The following is an 18,305-nucleotide window of genomic DNA, read 5'->3' as shown; positions in this document are numbered from 1 at the left end:
CTCGGCTTTAGCTGCCTCCAGCTCTTCACGAGGGCGGCGATACTGTCCAGCTTGAACCCAGGGACCCTTACCGTCCAGTTCGTCTTCCCAAGTCCATTCCTCCTGACATCGCTGATCCTGCTGCTGCTGCTGCTGCTGCTGCTGCTGCTGCTGCTGCTGCTGCTGCTGCTGCCGCTTACCACGCTGCTTGGTCTGAGTTTGGTGGGTGATTCTGTAACAGTTTTCTTCCTGGGATGAAGGAGAGGACCAAAACGCAGCGCGGCTAGTGTTCAACATGTTTAATAAAGAATAAGAACGAGAACGTGAACACTATACAAAATACAAAATAACAAACGTGAAAACCGAGACAGTCCTATCTGGTGCAGAACACAAAGACAGGAAACAATCACCCACAAACAAACAGTGAAAACAGGCTACCTTAATATGCTTCCCAATTAGAGACAATGACAAACACCTGCCTCTGATTGAGAACCATATTAGGCCAAACAACAAACCCAACATAGAAACACAAAACATAGAATGCCCACCCAGCTCACGTCCTGACCAACTAAACAAAGACTAAAGACTACCGTGAGACTAAACAAAGGAAATAAGGACTGGAACGTGACAAGTCCGGGATTTAAGAAACTAGTGTATCTATCATTTCCTATACAACGTGTATTTTTTTGTTATGTTTATGAATAGTTATTTGGTCAGAATAGGTGAGTGTCAGAAAAATATCCGGACGTTGTGGGAAAAAGAAGGGATGGGAGGAGCGCTGTTTCTCAAAACAAACAGTAATCTGCGCCCCTCGGTCATGTTGCAACGTAGTGCATCGTCAAGAAACATACATCTCTTTTCCATGAAATAAATGTTTAATTTTCAAACTAGATTTCATTGGGAAGGCAGTTAAAGTGTTCTTATCATAAGCATTTACTTAATTTGCATGTGAAAACACAGAATCCTACTCAGTGCTAGCGCTTATTGACGTCACTTTTGTTTTGAGCCGATTCACCGTCAGCGGAGCTCCTGGTTCACGCCCAGGAGGCAGCCCGGCTCCAAAAACCAATGCACTTTTCAAAATCCTCCCACCCGGGTACCGGGGTACCCCCGCTGGATAAACGAACCCCTCACTGACACACTTGTTGAATTATGCAAGCGAACAAAGTAATTAATGAAACAAAACAGTTGACTGTAATTAGGGTAGACAGAGCAAGTATTTGTAGTTGCAGCCAGGTTCCAACCTTTATGTTAATGTTTTCATACACCAGGTGTATTTAGAAGCACATATCATTGTCTTTCTAAAAAACTAAACTAAATACCAGATACAATAATAAAATGTATATATATATATATGAGTGCATTCTTACAATATGTATATTTTTTAATTGTACAGTAAATGTAAAACCTGAATTCACACCAAAATCTCTGAACTCCATTCATTATTTCTCCATGCCAGAAAACTATTTTATGTATTTATAGTTCAGTAAATATCTGATGGATTATAAAAAATGAGTAAAGTTTGGAGTATCTTCAGCCACTGTAAGGAGGCCTGCGTCTTGTGACCGTAGAATTACACACAGGTCTCAGACACACCCCTTCAGAAGGGACATTCTCTAATCCGAGCCAGTCAGACAGACAGACAGACAGACACACCCCTTCAGAAGGGACATTCTCTAATCCGAGCCAGTCAGACAGACAGACAGACAGACACACCCCTTCAGAAGGGACATTCTCTAATCCGAGCCAGTCAGACAAACAGACAGACAGACACACCCCTTCAGAAGGGACATTCTCTAATCCGAGCCAGTCAGACAGACAGACAGACAGAGAGACAGACAGAGGGGGAGAGAGAGGGACAGACAGACAGACAGACAGACAGACAGACAGACAGACAGACAGACAGACAGACAGAGGGGGAGAGAGAGGGACAGACAGACAGACAGAGAGACAGACAGACAGACAGACAGACAGAGACAGACAGACAGACAGACAGACAGACAGACAGACAGACAGACAGACAGACAGACAGACAGACAGACAGACAGACAGACAGACAGACAGACAGAGTGGGGGGAGAGAGAGAAAATATTTGTGAGAACCGTAGACATTTAGACATCCCTCCCTCCCCGAAAGAGGAAAGGAGAGCTGTGAGTAAACATGTCTCAACAACTATTCTCTCTGAGAAGTGTAGTGCTCTAATCTGAGCCAGGTCTTATGCAAATGATCCACATGCAATTTACAGTAAGTCATTTGCCTTTTTTCCAGTAAGAAACATGTGACAGAGAGCTGCTCTTATATCCATTAATACTTCTGTACTTCCTGACACCATACCGTCTCTGATAAACAGGGAGATGTTAGTGTGCAGTGCAGTTATTGTCCGCCAGCTTCTTTTGATGTAGATAGAGAATGGAGGAGACAATACATGTGGACCTTAGGCCCTCTCTGAGAAAGATAGAGACATCTCTGAATGACTATTATCTCTGGTGTCAATGTTTCACAGGACAGATAGACAGAGTGTAGGGGAGAGAGAGGGAGATACAGTGAGACACAGTGAGACAGATATGGAAGGAGAGAGAGGGAGAGACACAGTGAGGCAGATATGGAAGGAGAGAGAGGGAGAGACACAGTGAGGCAGATATGGAAGGAGAGAGAGGGAGAGACACAGTGAGGCAGATATGGGAAACAGTAATATAGACCACAGGCCTTCTCTGAGAAAGATAGAGACATCTCTGAATAACTATTATCTCTGGTGTCCATGTCACACAGGACTCAGTTTATAAAACTCTACATGGCCATTGATGGCCGACCACAGAGTGCAAGACGTAATGCAGCATTTTGGCATTTCAATGATTTTATCTACCCTGTGGTAAACTAAACTAATACAAACTATATACACAAACTAATCTACACTGTGGTAAGCTAAACTAATACAAACTATATACACAAACTAATCTACACTGTGGTAAACTAAACTAATATAAACTATATACACAAACTAATCTACACTGTGGTAAACTAAGACAGAGACATCTCTGAATAACTATTATCTCTGGTGTCAATGTCACACATGAGACAGTAAATGTAGACCTTAGGCCCTCTCTGAGGAAGACAGAGACATCTCTGAATAACTATTATCTCTGGTGTCCATGTCACACAGCAGACAACAGTTATTCTTTGTGAGTGCACCATCTTGCATTGAGCTCTCTACTGTTCATGCTGCTGCTGGTGTCAACATCACATCAGAGTCTCAGTTTAAACCACTGCTTAAAGTTTAACAGGAAGTGGACCCCCTGAGTTTCAAATGGTGTGAATGACATCACCACTGAAAACCCTCTGAGATGCAGACATACATTCTAACACATGTCTCTGAATAGCTCTCCTCACTGAGAACAGCAGAGATGAAAATAACTATACATGGCCATCGATGGCGTGCAAGACGAAATGTGTTAAACTACTAAGAGTATGAAGCACAAAAAACTAAACTAATATAAACTAAATATACAAACTAATCTACACTGTAGTAAACTAAACTAATGTAAACTAAATATACAAACTAATCTACACTGGTAAACTAAACCAATATAAACTAAATATACAAACTAATATAGAGTGTTGTAAACTAAACTAATATAAACTAAATATACAAACTAATCTACACTGTGGTAAACTAATATACACTAAATATACAAACTAATCTACACTGTGGTAAACTAAACTAATATAAACTAAATATACAAACTAATCTACACTGTGGTAAACTAAACTAATATAAACTAAATATACAAACTAATCTACACTGTGGTAAACTAAACTAATATAAACTAAATATACAAACTAATCTACACTGGTAAACTAAACCAATATAAACTAAATATACAAACTAATATAGAGTGTTGTAAACTAAACTAATATAAACTAAATATACAAACTAATCTACACTGTGGTAAACTAATATACACTAAATATACAAACTAATCTACACTGTGGTAAACTAAACTAATATAAACTAAATATACAAACTAATCTACACTGTGGTAAACTAAACTAATATAAACTAAATATACAAACTAATCTACACTGTGGTAAACTAAACTAATATAAACTAAATATACAAACTAATCTACACTGTGGTAAACTAAACTAATATAAACTAAATATACAAACTAATCTACACTGTGGTAAACTAAACTAATATAAATTAAATATACAAACTAATCTACACTGTGGTAAACTAAACTAATATAAACTAAATATACAAACTAATCTACACTGTGGTAAACTAAACTAATATAAACTAAATATACAAACTAATCTACACTGTGGTAAACTAAACTAATATAAATTAAATATACAAACTAATCTACACTGTGGTAAACTAAACTAATATAAACTAAAGATACAAACTAATCTACACTGTTTTAAACAAACATGGTTCTCAGAAAATAAGTCTGGAGTCACGTGGTGGTGGTTAGTGTCGTACTATTGGTTAGACAGTTTCCCCTTTAATGAGGTTGACAGTTAAAACTGTCTCTGACATTAGACTGAGTCACACAGAGGCTCCAGATGTGCAGCGAACAGACACAAACCTACAACTGAGATAACAGCAGACATTACAACAGTAGAAGTTACAACAGTAGAAGATACAACAGTAGAAGTTACAGCATTAGAAGATACAACAGTAGAAGATACAACAGTAGAAGTTACAACAGTAGAAGTTACAACAGTAGAAGATACAACAGTAGAAGTTACAACAGTAGAAGTTACAACAGTAGAAGTTACAACAGTAGAAGTTACAACAGTAGAAGTTACAACAGTAGAAGATACAACAGTAGAAGATACAACAGTAGAAGTTACAACAGTAGAAGTTACAACAGTAGAAGATACAACAGTAGAAGATACAACAGTAGAAGTTACAGCAGTAGAAGATACAACAGTAGAAGTTACAACAGTAGAAGTTACAACAGTAGAAGTTACAACAGTAGAAGATACAACAGTAGAAGATACAACAGTAGAAGTTACAACAGTAGAAGTTACAGCAGTAGAAGATACAACAGCAGACGTTACAACAGTAGAAGTTACAACAGTAGAAGTTACAACAGTAGAAGTTACAACAGTAGAAGATACAACAGTAGAAGATACAACAGTAGAAGTTACAACAGCAGAAGATACAGCAGTAGAAGTTACAACAGCAGAAGTTACAACAGTAGAAGATACAACAGTAGAAGATACAACAGTAGAAGATACAACAGTAGAAGTTACAACAGTAGAAGTTACAACAGCAGACGTTACAACAGTAGAAGTTACAACAGTAGAAGTTACGATTTGAAGACGAAGGATACCATGGATTTTGATGATAGTATATATGCCAATCAAAGACCCATCATGCCCCACAAGAAGGATGGAGTTGGTGATCAACATTCAGGTAACAGCCGGTGCTCATTTTGGGTTTCTAAACTCCACCATATGTTAAGGCCAATAAATTCTATAAGAGCTGAAATAAACAGCATAGACCAGCATCAATTTCAAGATGATCCATGTTGGTCAGTGCTGGTCCGATACTGGTCTAGAGGGTTATGTTGGCCGACCAGGCTTCATAGTGTTTTTGTTGTTGACCAGTCTTTGCTGTGTTTTTTGACACCGGTGACCAGTTTCAAGTCACAATATGCTGGCTTGCAACATGACGTATAATTTCTATTCCTAATCCACTCCAGCCAGAGTCGATTCCCAAAATCTGTGTTCAGAATGACTGCCAGGGTTAGAAATGATGAATGAATGAGACTATCTGAACCAGGCATCCCCAACTGGTGGCCCAAGGGACGAATTTGGACCGCGGGTGGTTTTATTTGGCCGCTCAAGTTTTCTGGGGCATTCTCATTTTCAGGAAATCAGCTCCAAGTGATTTTATTTTTGGAAATCTGTTACCAAGTATTCCCACGCAAAATAGAGAGTCACGTGATCATATATAAATATAAGCAAATGTTGAAATGATTATGTTTTAGTGAAATATTATATCTGTTTGGGCTTCTTGTGGTTAATTTGCAGTCTACAAATAATGTTGTATTATGTTCCGACCCCCCGACCATCCGCTCGAGGACAAATCGTCCCGCGGCTGAATCTAGAGTATGATCCCTGACCTAAACCATCTAAACTGGAAAAACCATGTCACTAACGGGTGCAATAAGTCCTACTAACAGATTGGATTAGTTGAAATGACCTGAAAGGTATTGGTAACACTAGGTGGAGCCAGTAGATCTGTCGGTTGGAGGCCTTTACACTGGTGATCGTGACCTCACTTCCTCATTCTATTGAAACAACTATTCCTGAGAAGAGAAAGGGAGGAGGGGTTTGAAGGGGAGCTGTGGAGATCATGTTGGCGTCAGTTCTGTGACACCATTGGAAGGGCGACACCTGTGGGAGAATGTGGGAGATGATTAGGAGGATGAATGGGGTCAGAAGGGAGTGGGATTATCCAGTGTTGACGAGGTGGTAGGATGTGGCAGTAACAGATGAGGAGAAGGCAGAGATGATGGCCAAAGCATTTATCCAAGTGCAAAGCCCAGAAAAGTTGTCAGAGGAGGGGCAGAGGGGGAGAGAGAGAACGAGAGAGGAGCATCCTGGAGTGCAAGATAGGAGGAAGGATGTAAATCATGAATGCACCATTTACCATGGCAGAGGTAAAAAGGGAAATAGGTAACACTGGGTTAACTTCACCTGGAAAAGATGAGGTGTGCTATGTTATGTTGGCCCGTCTTAGTGATGAGTTACTGGATAAGGTTTTGGTGTTGAACAACAGAGTGTAGGAGGAGGGGAATCTACCAGGCAGCTGGAAGGAGGCAATAGTGGTACCAATCAGGAAGACAGGGAATGACCCAACGAGACCAACAAGCTATCTGTCACGCCCTGACCTTAGAGATCCTTTATTCTCTATTTTGGGTTTGGTCGGGGTGTGACTAGGGTGGGCACTCTAGTTTCTTTATTTCTAGGTTGGCCTGGTATGGTTCCCAATCGGAGGCAGCTGTCTATCATTGTCTCTAATTGGGGATCATACTTAGGCAGCTTTTTCCCACCTGTTGGTTGTGGGATCTTGTTTTTGTATTGTTGCCTTTGAGCACGACAAAGCTGCACGTTCGTTTTTTTGCTCTTTATTGTTTTTGTGCCGGTTCTCATAAATAAAGCAGATGAACCCAAACCACGCTGCAATTTTGGTCCGATTCTTACAACAACGTTTGTGACACTATCGGCCAATAGCTTTAAGGATCAACTCTTTTTTATCAATTTTGGCCTGAAATGACATACCCAAATCTAACTGCCTGTAGCTCAGGCCCTGAAGCAAGGATATGCATATTCTTGGTACCATTTGAAAGGAAACACTTTGAAGTTTATGGAAATGTGAAAGAAATGTAGGAGAATTTAACACAAAAGATCTGGTAAAAGATAATACAATGAAAAAACCAAACGCTCTTTTGTATTTTTTTTTTGTGCCAACATCTTTGAAATGTAAGAAAGTCCATAATGTATTATTCCAGCCCAGGTGCAATTTAGATTTTGGCCACTAGATGGCATCAGTGTATTTGCAAAGTTTTACACTGATCTAATGAACCATTTAAATTCTGTTGAAAATTTGGTATCAAGACTGCACAAATGTGCCTAATTTGTTTATTAATAATTTTTCATGTTCAAAACTGTGCACTATCATTTAACAATAGCATGGCATTATTGCACTGTAATAGCTACTGTAAATTGGACAGTGTAGTTAGATTAACAAGAATTAAAGCTTTCTGCCCATGTCAGATATGTCTCTGTCCTGGGAAATGTTCTGGTAATTTACAACCTCATGATAATCGTATTAGCCTACATTAGCTCAACCATCCCGTGGAAGGGACACCGTTCCCAAAGAATTAACATCACACAATGAAGGCTGGTCACCTGCAAAAACACAATGAAGGCGGGTCACCAGCAAAAACACAATGAAGGCTGGTCACCTGCAAAAACACAACAAAGGCTGGTCACCTGCCTATGCTGGTCTATGCTGTTTTTACGGCAGGGGCTGCAACTCAAGCAGTAGAACAGGTACCGGAATTCAGTTGTTGTGTTGTGGCCCAAGTCAAGCTTGTGTATTTTACTCAGTGCTTGAAAGACCTACAAAAATAACACCTACAAAAATAAACACAAATACATGATAAAGTTCTTATGATGATAATTTGTGCTTCAGTGTGGAAGAGACGTTTCCTAGCTACTGCAGTGTGTCTGGGGCTGCTGTGTGTTCTCCTACTGGCTGGGATCACAGGCCTGTTACTCTACCGTGAGTTTGATATGTTCTCACTCAAATATTCTTCATCGTCTGTGGTGTAATGACCAGGGATCAATTACATTTACATTCCAGTCAAATCAGAAAGTAAACCAAATTCCAAATGTTCCTCATTGAAAAGCATTGAACATAATTGGAATTGGAATTCCAGTGTACTTCCTGAATTGACTGGAAATTAAATGGAATTGACCCTAACCCTGGTAATGTCTGATTAACTTGGTTGTTGATCGTGTTATTTCACAGAGAGAACCCTATTGAACAACCTGACTGCAGAGAGAGACCAGTTACAGACCAGTTATAACACCCTGACCAAAGAGAGAGACCAGCTACAGACCAGCTACAACAACCTGACTAAAGAGAGAGACCAGCTACAGACCTCTAATGAATATGCCACATGTCCCCAAGACTGGAAGAAGTCTTGCTGCAGTTGTTACTACATCTCCCCTGATGAGAAAACGTGGGAAGACAGCAGAAAGGACTGTCAGGCGAGAGAAGCAAACCTGGTGATCATCGACAGCAGAGAGGAACAGGCTTTAATCAAAGCGTTCAATAGAAGAGCCTGGTTTGGTCTGACTGACAGAGAAGTTGAGGGAACCTGGAGATGGGTGGATGGCACACCACTGAACACAAGTTACTGGAACAAAGGGGAGCCAAATGATTTGCAAGGAGAAGACTGCGCTTTGGTTGACAACACTCAACAGGACCCAGTAGTGGCTTGGAATGATGTGCCATGTGACCACAAAAATGGTTGGATCTGTGAAAGGCAGGTGTGTTAAGTCTATCAATGACAGGTTGAGGTTGGGAAGAGCTAGGGTGAGCTGGGGTTGGGGAGGGTTGGGGTTGGGGTTGGGGAGGGCTGGGGAGGGTTGGGGATGGGAAGACCTTGGGGAGGGTTGGTGTCGGGAAGAGATTGGGGAGGGTTGGGGTTGGGAAGACCTTGGGGAGGGTTGAGGTTGGGAAGAGATTGGGGAGGGCTGGGGTCGGGAAGAGATTGGGGAGGGTTGGGGTTGGGAAGACCTTGGGGAGGGTCGTGGTTGGGAAGACCTTGGGGAGGGTTGGGGTTGGGAAGACCTTGGGGAGGGCTGGGGTTGGGAAGACCTTGGGGATGGGGGGGGTTGGGAAGAGCTTGGGGAGGGCTGGGGTTGGGAAGACCTTGGGGATGGGGAGGGTTGGGAAGAGCTTGGGGCAGGCTGGGTCGGTGGATAAGGGCTATAAAGGGCAAGTGCAGCAAACCTGACCAACTGATCTAATTGATCAGTTCATTGTTTGCTGGAAATCCAAAAACATGAAATGCCTGCGGCACTCCAGGACCAGGGTTACCTACCTCTGGGGTGAAGGCTGGGTTGAGATCCAGGGGGTTGAGTGGTGATGATGGCTGGGGGAAGACTGGGTTGAGATCCAGGGGGTTGAGTGGTGATGATGGCTGGGGTGAAGGCTGGGTTGAGATCCAGGGGGTTAAGTGGTGATGATGGCTGGGGGAAGGCTGGCTGGAGGCCAAGGGTTGTTTGAAGGTTGGAGGGAAGGAGGGATCAATACCAGGGGTGCTGGTGGGGTGGATGGGTGGATGCTGGGGTTGTTGGGTTGGGTGGAGGCTGGGGTAAGACTGTGGAGGAGTAGGGGTGGATGCTGAGTTCAGCTACATGCTACTGTAGGTTATTCTCCCATATGGCTGAGTTGACTGTTCAGCTACTGCAGGTAATTCTCCCATATGGCTGAGTTGACTGTTCAGCTACTGTAGGTTGCTCTCCCATATGGCTGAGTTGACTGTTCAGCTACTGTAGGTTACTCTCCCATATGGCTGAGTTAACTGTTCAGCTACTGTAGGTTACACTCCCATATGGCTGAGTTGACTGTTCAGCTACTGTAGGTTACTCTCCCATATGGCTGAGTTGACTGTTAAGCTACTGCAGGTTACTCTCCCATATGGCTGAGGTGACTGTTCAGCTACTGTTTGTTATTCTCCCATATGGCTGAGTTGACTGTTCAGCTACTGTAGGTTACTCTCCCATGCTACTGTAGGTTTTTCTCCCATATGGCTGGTTGACTGTTCAGCTACTGTAGGTTACTCTCCGATATGGCTGAGTTAACTGTTCAGCTACTGTAGGTTATTCTCCCATATGGCTGAGTTAACTGTTCAGCTACTGTAGGTTATTCTCCCATGTGGCTGAGTTGACTGTTCAGCTACATGCTACTGTAGGTTATTCTCCCATTCGGCTGAGTTGACTGTCCAGCTACTGTAGGTTACTCTCCCATGCTACTGTATGTTACTTTCCCATGCTACTGTAGGTTACTCTCCCATGCTACTGTACGTTACTCTCCCATGCTACTGTAGGTTACCCTCCCATGCTACTGTAGGTTACTATCCCTTTCTACTGTAGGTTACTCTCCCATGCTACTGTAGGTTACTCTCCCATGCTACTGTAGGTTACTCTCCCATGCTACTGTAGGTTACTCTCCCAAGCTACTATAGGTTACTCTCCCATGCTACTGTAGGTTACTCTTCCATGAAACTGTAGGTTACTCTCCAAAGCTACTATAGGTTACTCTCCCATGCTACTGTAGGTTACTCTTCCATGATACTGTAGGTTACTCTACCAAGCTACTGTAGGTTACTCTCCCATGCTACTGTAGGTTACTCTTCCATGATACTGTAGGTTACTCTCCCAAGCTACTGTAGGTTACTCTCCCATGATACTGTAGGTTACTCTACCAAGCTACTGTAGGTTAGTCTCCCATGCTACTGTAGGTTACTCTCCCATGCTACTGTAGGTTACTCTCCCATGCTACTGTAGGTCACTCTCCCATGCTACTGTAGATTACACTCCCATGTCAATGTAGGTTACTCTTCCTTGATACTGTAGGTTACACTCCCATGAAACTGTATGTCACACTCCCATGCTACTGTAGGTTACTCTCCCATGCTACTGTAGGTTACACTCCCATGCCACTGTAGGTTACTCTCCCATGCTACTGTAGGTTACTCTCCCATGCTACTGTAGGTTACTCTCCCATGCTACTGTAGGTTACTCTCCCATGCTACTGTGGGTTACAATCCCATGTCACTGTAGGTTACTCTTCCTTGATACTGTAGGTTACACTCCCATGCTACTGTATGTCACACTCCCATGCTACTGTAGGTTACTCTCCCATGCTACAGTAGATTACTCTCCAATGATACTGTAGGTTACTCACCCATGATACTGTAGGTTACTCTCCCATTCTACTGTGGGTTACTTTCCCATGTTACTGTAGGTTACTCTCCCATGCTACAGTAGGTTACTCTCCCATGCTACTGTAGGTTACTCTCCCATGCTACAGTAGGTTACTCTCCCCAAGCTACTGTAGGTTACTCTCCCATGCTACTGTAGGTTACTCTCCCATGCTACTGTAGGTTACTCTCCCATGATACTGTAGGTTACTCTCCCAAGCTACTGTAGGTTACTCTCACATGCTACTGTAGGTTACTCTTCCATGATACTGTAGGTTACTCTCCCATGCTACTGTAGGTTACTCTCCCATGCTACAGTAGGTTACTCTACCAAGCTACTGTATGTTACTCTCCCATGCTACTGTAGGTTACTATTCCATGATACTGTAGGTTACTCTCCCAAGCTACTGTAGATTACTCTCCCATGCTACTGTAGGTTACTCTCCCATGATACTGTAGGTTACTCTCCCATGCTACTGTAGGTTACTCTCCCACGCTACTGTAGGTTACTCTCCCATGATACTGTAGGTTACTCTCCCATGATACTGTATATTACTCTCGCATGCTACTGTAGGTTACTCTCCCATGCTACTGTAGTTTACTCTCCCATGCTACTGTAGGTTACAATCCCATGTCACTGCAGGTTACTCTTCCTTGATACTGTAGGTTACACCCCCCTGATACTGTATGTCACACTCCCATGCTACTGTAGGTTACTCTCCCATGCTACAGTAGGTTACTCTCCCATGATACTGTAGGTTACTCACCCATGATACTGTAGGTTACTCTCCCATGCTACTGTGGGTTACTTTCCCATGTTACTGTAGGTTACTCTCCCATTCTACAGTAGGTTACTCTCCCATGCTACTGTAGATTACTCTCCCATGCTACAGTAGGTTACTCTCCCCAAGCTACTGTAGGTTACTCTCCCATGCTACTGGTCGTTACTCTCCCATGCCACTGTAGGTTACTCTCCCAAACTACTGTAGGTTACTCTCCCATGATACTGTAGGTTACTCTCCCAAGCTACTGTAGGTTACTCTCACATGTACTGTAGGTTACTCTTCCATGATACTGTAGGTTACTCTCCCATGCTACTGTAGGTTACTCTCCCATGCTACTGTAGTTTACTCTCCCATGATACTGTAGGTTACTCTCCCATGCTACTGTAGGTTACTCTCCCATGCTACAGTAGGTTACTCTCCCATGCTACTGTAGGTTACTCTCTGTATTGTATCATAACTCTTCTCTGGTGTGGGATGTGCAGTTCCTGAGTGCAGAGAATAACTTGTACTGATGTGTATAGGAGTAAACAAACCATCTACTTAGTGGTGATGTGTTCGTTATATATTTTATTATTACGATTATTTTATTAAGGTTGTGTGTGTTTTTTGTTGTAAAGGAATATAACTTTCCAGTTGATATGTATCTTTGGAGAAAGTGACGCGTGTGTCGCTTTCACTTTTTTATATTTTGCCTGCTTGAAAACCATGCTTACCAATGACTGATGATAGCAACCTTTTGCTCCTCCATGTGTTAAAGTAAAGTGTTACAAGTCACTGTGGGTGTGAGGTAGCAGGAATTAAATGCTGTTTTATAACACCTACTTTGCTTGTGTGTTTCTTTTCATTGGGGTTTTGTCAACTACATTACCCATGTTTATTCTTTGTCCTGTCTTCTAAGACCGGTCTTCTTTACTTCCTGTCTTCTAAGCACGGTCCTCTTCACTTCCTGTCTTCTAAGACCGGTCCTCTTCACTTCCTGTCTTCTAAGACCGGTCTTCTTTACTTCCTGTCTTCTAAGACCGGTCCTCTTCACTTCCTGTCTTCTAAGACCGGTCTTCTTTACTTCCTGTCTTCTAAGACCGGTCCTCTTCACTTCCTGTCTTCTAAGACCGGTCCTCTTCACTTCCTGTCTTCTAAGACCGGTCCTCTTCACTTACTTTCATGATTCTTAATTGAAGGTGAGTGGTATTAAAGTGACAATGCTCTTTCCTATTATTGTGTTACGTATGTGTTACAGGTCCCTGGTGGTGGGGACTAATCAAATCAAATGTTATTTGTCACATGTGCTGAATACAGCAGGTGATAATAGCTAGTCTAAGGATATGACTGATAACAGCTAGTCTGGGTATATGACTGATAACAGCTAGTCTGGGGCTGTGACTGATAACAGCTAGTCTGGGGATATGACTGATAACAGCTAGTCTGGGGATATGACTGATAACAGCTAGTCTGGGGCTATGACTGATAACAGCTAGACTAATCAAATCAAATGTTATTTGTCACATGCGCCGAATACGGCAGGTGTGGACCTTAACGAGAAATGCTTACTTACAAGCCCTTAACCAACAATGCAGTTTTAAGAAAATAGGTCAGTCAATCGGGAACATTTCAAGAACTTTGAAAGTGTCTTCAAGTGCAGTCGCAAAAACCATCAAGCGCTATGATGAAACTGGCTCTCATGAGGACCGCCACAGGAAAGACCCAGAGTTCCCTCTGCTGCAGAGGATATGTTCATTAGAGTTAACTGCACCTCAGACTGCAGTCCAAATAAATGCTTCACAGAGTTCAAGTAGCAGACACATCTCAACATCAACAGTTCAGAGGAGACTGCGTGAATCAGGCCTTCATGGTCGAATTTCTGCAAAGAAACCACTACTAAAGGACACCAATAAGAAGAAGAGCCTTGTTTGGGTCAAGAAACACGAGCAATGAACAGTAGACCGGTGGAAATCTGTCCTTTGGTCTGATGAGTCCAAATTTGAGATTTTTGGTTCTAACCGCTGTGTCTTTTTGAGATGCAGAGTAGGTGAACGGATGATCTCTGCATGTGTGGTTCCCACCGTGAAGCATGGAGGAGGAGGTGAACGGATGATCTCCGCTTGTGTGGTTCCCACCGTGTAGCATGGAGGAGGAGGTGTGATGGTGTTGGGGTGCTTTGCTGGTGAAACTGTCTGTGATTCATTTAGAATTCAAGGCACAGTTAACCAGCATGGTTACCACAGCATTCTGCAGCGATACACCATCCCGTATGATTTGCACTTAGTGGGACTATCATTTGTTTTTCAACAAGACAATGACTCAAAACACTTCCAGGCTCTTGTAAGGATGTGATGGAGTTCTGCATTAGATGACCTGGCCTCCACAATCACCTGACCTCAAACCCATTTGAGATGGTTTGTGATGAGTTGGACTGCAGAGTGAAGGAAAAGCAGCCAACAAGTGCTCAGAATATGTGGTAACTCCTTCAAGACCGTTGGAAAAGCATTCCTCATGAAGCTGGTTGAGAGAATGCCAAGAATGTGTAAAGCTGGCAAAGGGTGGATACTTTGAAGAATCTCAAATCTAAAATATATTTTGATTTGTTGAACACTTTTTTGGTTACTACACGATTCCATATGTGTTATTTCAAAGTGTCGATGTTTTCATTATTATTCTCCAATGTAGAAAATATTAACAATTTAATATTATATTTATATATATATATATATATATATATATATATATATTATATTTATTAAAAAGTATAACAAAATTATGAAAAACCCTTGAATGAGAAGGTGTGAACAAACTTTTGACTGGTACTGTATGATCTTACACAAGGAATGTGATAAATATTTACAGTAATATATATATTACTGTAATTACACACAATATTCAATTAGGAGAAAAAACTATAATTTTGGGCATTTTGATACTCTAAAAGAGGAGATTCAGAAATATTCCATTTGAAGAGGTTTCCTCTCAATGTCCCCTCCCCTGCATGACATCGTGTCCATTTCTACTCCCAAGTATCTCAGAGAACTAATAGGATTTCCTGCTTGTACAAAATGAACAGCAACTGTTTGTTTTGTGTCTCACCTGTCCACATATTGCTGCCGTACTGATCCGGGTCTTAACTACGGGTTTATGAATGTTATTTTACATTCAATGTTAATATTGTGAACCTATGTCATATTTTTTTTTTTTACCTCCTGTTTCAGGAAGTGATGTCACTGAGTACTGGCCCTTAATATAGGACCTTCCACCCCCGACCTGGTCCTATATTCAACCTAAGGGTTGAACCGTTGCTGTAATAAATCACCTGGGATCATGAGGAGCAGTGTGTTGTGTTTTCCTTCCTGTTTTCCATGAGTTTGTCTAGGACTCCAGCACCTGAGGAAAGCACCTGGATGTGCGTAATGTTCTTCAGCTTTTGTTTAAGCGGTGGCGCCACCTACTGGCCTTCAGTGTCATCAACACTTTCAGTGTCATCAACACTTTTCATCAAGTGGGTGAGGCAGTTTAGGGAGTGCCATTTATTGCTGGAATGGAACCGTTTGTATTGCCTCAAATATATAGTATCTTACATTAAATCGATGGTAAAATGTAGGCTATTTTTTGGAGCATAATCAATATATCATAAATCTACTTAAACTGTAAATGATTAGATGTTGGCCTATTTACCATGTCATCGGCAATGATTGTAAATGGATGTGGTTGTATTGTTTTTAAATGACCAAATCAATTAGATGAAATTAAAATCCCAACAAATGTATGGTATTTATAGAAACAACCAAAAGCAGCTTGCAGCCTCTGGCTGGCTGTGGTTCGCTGGAAGGAGGTAGGCCGAATTTGAGATGAGAGAAATTCCTGGCTATTGTCTTTCAAATTGACTCATAGCTAGATGGCTTGTCTCGGCCTTACAGCTGTCCTCTGAGCGGAGGCTAAACGCCAGAGATCCAAAAGCGGTCCCCCGAGGGCCTATAGCGGTCCTCTGAATGGGGGCTACCCGCCAAAGATGTAAATCAGGTCTTGAACTGCAAACTCCAATTCGCGCTGGCAGCACGATTTTCTAGCCTTGGACGTTACGCATTCGAACACAGCAAGCGGGGGAAATGTTTCGCTATCTGGGATAATACATCCTCTGTATTTAAAATAGCCCTACTGATACATTGACTTGTGTTTCAAAATATACTTTTTTACTATTTCTAATTTAAAAGTTAACAATAAAAATAAATGCAAAAATAAGGAAGCTTGTTTTTAACCCTTAAATAGCTAAATGAACTGGCATGAACCAGATCAGCAATCGCAATACTGAGCCAGCTAGCTGCTAAGCTTTAAAGCTAATAGCAATCCATATAGGTTTAACAAGCAAGTGTTAGTGCCGTTAGCTTAGCATTAGCGTGTTTAGTCTTTCTCTAAAAAATTCTACTTTTTCTTATATTACACTTGGGTGGAGAGATGTCAGGGCCTTTCCAACATAAATTAAGTAGAAAATAAACCACAATATTATCTTAGACGAGGTATAAATCAAAAAGTTTAAAACATATAATTAGCAAATGCCATTTTGTCTGTTATTCTACTGGTTAGCCTAGCTGCTAACCCATTCATCGCTAATGGTGAGATCACTAACAGTTTTCACTTGATCAATTTACACATTTAAATTTTACAATTTCCAGTTAAGAAGAAGTTTGTCTTTCATTTGGTGTATTGCACTTGTTAATGTGTGAAAGTTACATATTTCAAAAAAATATTTTTGAATTTCGCGCACTGTGCCTTTTCAGCGGAATGTCGTCGAGGGGTTCCGCTAGCGGAATGTTGTCGAGGGGTTCCGCTAGCGGAATGTTGTCGAGGGGTTCCGCTAGCGGAATGTCGTCGAGGGGTTCCGCTAGGGGAACGCCTGCGCTAGAAAGGCGTAAGTATTACACAGATAACCATTTCCTCTAGGTAGTGTAATTGTGTACACTTCATACCTGGTAAACAGGGGAGACTGTAGGATAAGTTAAAAGTTGTCACAGGCGTCTTCCTCTGGTGTTAGACGGGAGACGCAACCACTGCACTCACCCTATGACAGCGCCCCCTGCTGGCTGCAACAGGCATAAACAATTCCAAATGGAAACCATTGGAAGACTCGCTCAAAATAAGAGTGGATTGCAACAGACAATGTGTATTACAGACACTATGAACTGGGATTTACTATGAGCTTCTATGTAGAAGAACCCCTTACAGTATTATAGACACTATGACCTGGGATTTACTATGATCTTCTATGTAGATTAACCCTTACAGTATTATAGACACTATGACCTGGGATTTACTATGAGCTTCTATGTAGAAGAACCCCTTACAGTATTATAGACACTATGACCTGGGATTTACTATGGTCTTCTATGTAGAAGAACCCCTTACAGTATTATAGACACTGTCCTGGGATGTACTATGGTCTTCTATGTAGAATAACCCCTTAAAGTATTATAGACACTATGACCTGGGATGTACTATGATCTTCTATGTAGAAGAACCCCTTACAGTATTATAGAAACTATGTCCTGGGATTTCCTGTGATCTTCTATGTAGAAGAACCCCTTACAGTATTACAGACACTATGTCCTGGGATTTACTATGATCTTCTATGTAGAAGAACCCCTTACAGTATTATAGACACTATGTCCTGGGATTTCCTATGGTCTTCTATGTAGAAGAACCCCTTACCTTCTAACGACTCTTGTGTGGCTTGTGAGGTCATAGAGCAAATCATGTTACATGTCCGTGAGTCTCAGATTTTCCAGGTCGCTTTTAATAGTTTGTTGCTCAAACCCTTAGGAATATACATGTTTAGAAGAACCCCATTAATCACCCACACTAATATTTTTGTGTAAAAGACCCCATTAATCACACAGGCTAATGGTTTTGTGTAAAAGACCCCATTAATCACCCAGACTAATGGTTTTGTGTAAAAGACCCTGTTAATCACACAGACTAATGCTTTTGTGTAAAAGACCCCATTAATCACCCAGACTAATGGTTTTGTGTAAAAGACCCC

General features: G+C 41.7%; 1 protein-coding gene across 1 annotated transcript in view; it reads left to right on the top strand.

Moving 5' to 3' along the window:
* Positions 1–5,322: 5,322 nt before the first annotated feature.
* LOC129846177 (CD209 antigen-like protein E) overlaps positions 5,323–18,305 on the top strand; it is a 17,654-nt gene continuing 4,671 nt past the window's right edge. Inside the window, exons 1-3 of the mRNA XM_055914139.1 lie at positions 5,323–5,404; positions 8,195–8,284; positions 8,534–9,057. Of these exons, the coding sequence (XP_055770114.1) occupies positions 5,323–5,404; positions 8,195–8,284; positions 8,534–9,057 (696 nt within the window). The remainder of the gene's footprint in view (positions 5,405–8,194; positions 8,285–8,533; positions 9,058–18,305) is intronic.

The sequence above is a fragment of the Salvelinus fontinalis genome, unplaced genomic scaffold (genome assembly GCF_029448725.1).
Source record: "Salvelinus fontinalis isolate EN_2023a unplaced genomic scaffold, ASM2944872v1 scaffold_0467, whole genome shotgun sequence".
Taxonomy (NCBI): Eukaryota; Metazoa; Chordata; class Actinopteri; order Salmoniformes; family Salmonidae; genus Salvelinus; species Salvelinus fontinalis.
The sequence above is the reverse complement of the archived record's forward strand: the minus strand, read 5'-3'. Positions and strand labels throughout refer to the sequence as shown.